A 1,727-nucleotide genomic window follows, 5' to 3' on the forward strand; every position below is an offset into this window, starting at 1 on the left:
TTTTTTTTTTTTTTTTTTTTGGCGACTTTAGTTGTGTGATTGTGTCTATCTTTCTGTACGGTCTATCTTTTCTGTGATGTGTCTATCTTTAGTTGTGCGATTGTGTCTATCTTTAACAATAACAGAACCATTAACCAATTTAACCTGTGCTAATGAATCTCGTGCGACATAACATTAGCTATTGGTGGCCAGTTGATTTTATTTTAATATTTTATAACGAGTAGGTTTTTTAGTATTTTCGGGAAAGGCCACTATAATCTAATGGGCCAAATAACTAAATAAACCAAACAAGCAAAAGCCCACACTCGATTCTGTAAACCGACCCGATCCGGAATAGATACCGGGGAGCTACTCGAGTTACGAGTACCCATGATGGAGGCAGCAGCGGTCGAAGTGGCGGCCATCTCCAGCGATATCGTTTTGTGATTTCAGGAAGATAGAGAGAAGACCACTCTGTTTCTTGATCCATGATTATAGAAAGATGCATGTAATTCTTTTTGTGGTTTCTGGAGCCGAGCTATCTTGGATCAACAATCATGGCCGTTGGATCGGTTCACAAATCCATCTGACGGTGAAAAAATATATTAAGCTTATCTATTATATTCTGTGTTATCTGATGATGTTACAAATCCACTTGGCAATAGAATCTAGATGATGCTATAATCTGATTGGGTCAACTAAGCTAGTAACCAATTAAAAGACGCCACGTGCAACTGTGATACCATCTTCACTCCCATTAAAATTTGCTGCAACTAACCGGTTTTCGGTTTAATCAATCAAACCAGTCCCAAATTAAATTATTCCAAAACAACGTTGGACCAAATCGGTTGGATTGAAAAACCAATCGGTTGCTATATCTCATAACCTGATCAAACAGTGTGATTAAGCAGACCCAATCAACAAATGTGTGATATTGAGATCTATCAATGTCGATAACCAAAGGTGGTTTGTTTATACACAAAATCCAAACCAGAGACTGTAGAGAGCTAAATAAAAAATAACTTAAGGCACAGAGAGAGAGAGAAAACACATAAAATGTTGTTATATACAAAGTGGGGGGCACAAAGAGATGATGTAATATTGCTATGTGCATAACTAGAAAAAAAATAGAGAGAGAGAGAGAGAGTGAACTGTTCAGCGAGCAAGAGGAGCATAAGAGACTAGATTTGGATCAGAAGCAACGAGAGGCAACTTGTCAATGTATATGAACAACCTCTTCAGATTCTCCTTGTAAATCGCTGGTATATCCGCAATCTCTTTGCTCGAAGTGTAAATCCATAGATCACCAGAATTCACCCTTTTCAAGCTGCCTCGACAGAACGGGCACGACTGTGACCGTGCACGCCTGTTTCAAACAACACAAATGGATTCTTTAACTTCTAACGAAGGCTGATGATTGAGTGTGTGTGAAATAAACTAAGAGCAAGCTAACTATACCAGTTTCTGTAGCAGTTTATACACATGGAGTGATTGCAAGTAGGAAGAACAACTTTATTCCGAACCTCCAAGCAAATGCCACACTCTTCTTCCCTCTCCAAGTCGATCTCTGACATCTTCCCTTTGTCTGTTCTGTCCTTTTTCCGGTATCTTTTGTCGCATATCTCCTTCTGTTTCCTTTCTTCTACATCGGTTATCCCTCCGTGAAGTTGCAATAGCGAAGGAAACAACACATCTGCTCATCAACATCCATTGCTAGTCAGAAGAAAAACATCAGGTGGACTAATCTG

At 39.1% G+C, this 1,727-nt stretch overlaps 1 protein-coding gene across 1 annotated transcript; it reads right to left on the bottom strand.

Moving 5' to 3' along the window:
- On the bottom strand, nucleotides 883-1,672 carry LOC104768309 (the record flags this gene model as incomplete). Its single annotated transcript, XM_010492244.1, is given in 2 exon segments — nucleotides 883-1,345; nucleotides 1,438-1,672. Coding segments are annotated over 2 exon segments (446 nt in total), but the record flags the coding sequence as incomplete, so codon positions are not given.

Source organism: Camelina sativa, chromosome 20 (genome assembly GCF_000633955.1).
Source record: "Camelina sativa cultivar DH55 chromosome 20, Cs, whole genome shotgun sequence".
Lineage (NCBI taxonomy): Eukaryota > Viridiplantae > Streptophyta > Magnoliopsida > Brassicales > Brassicaceae > Camelina > Camelina sativa.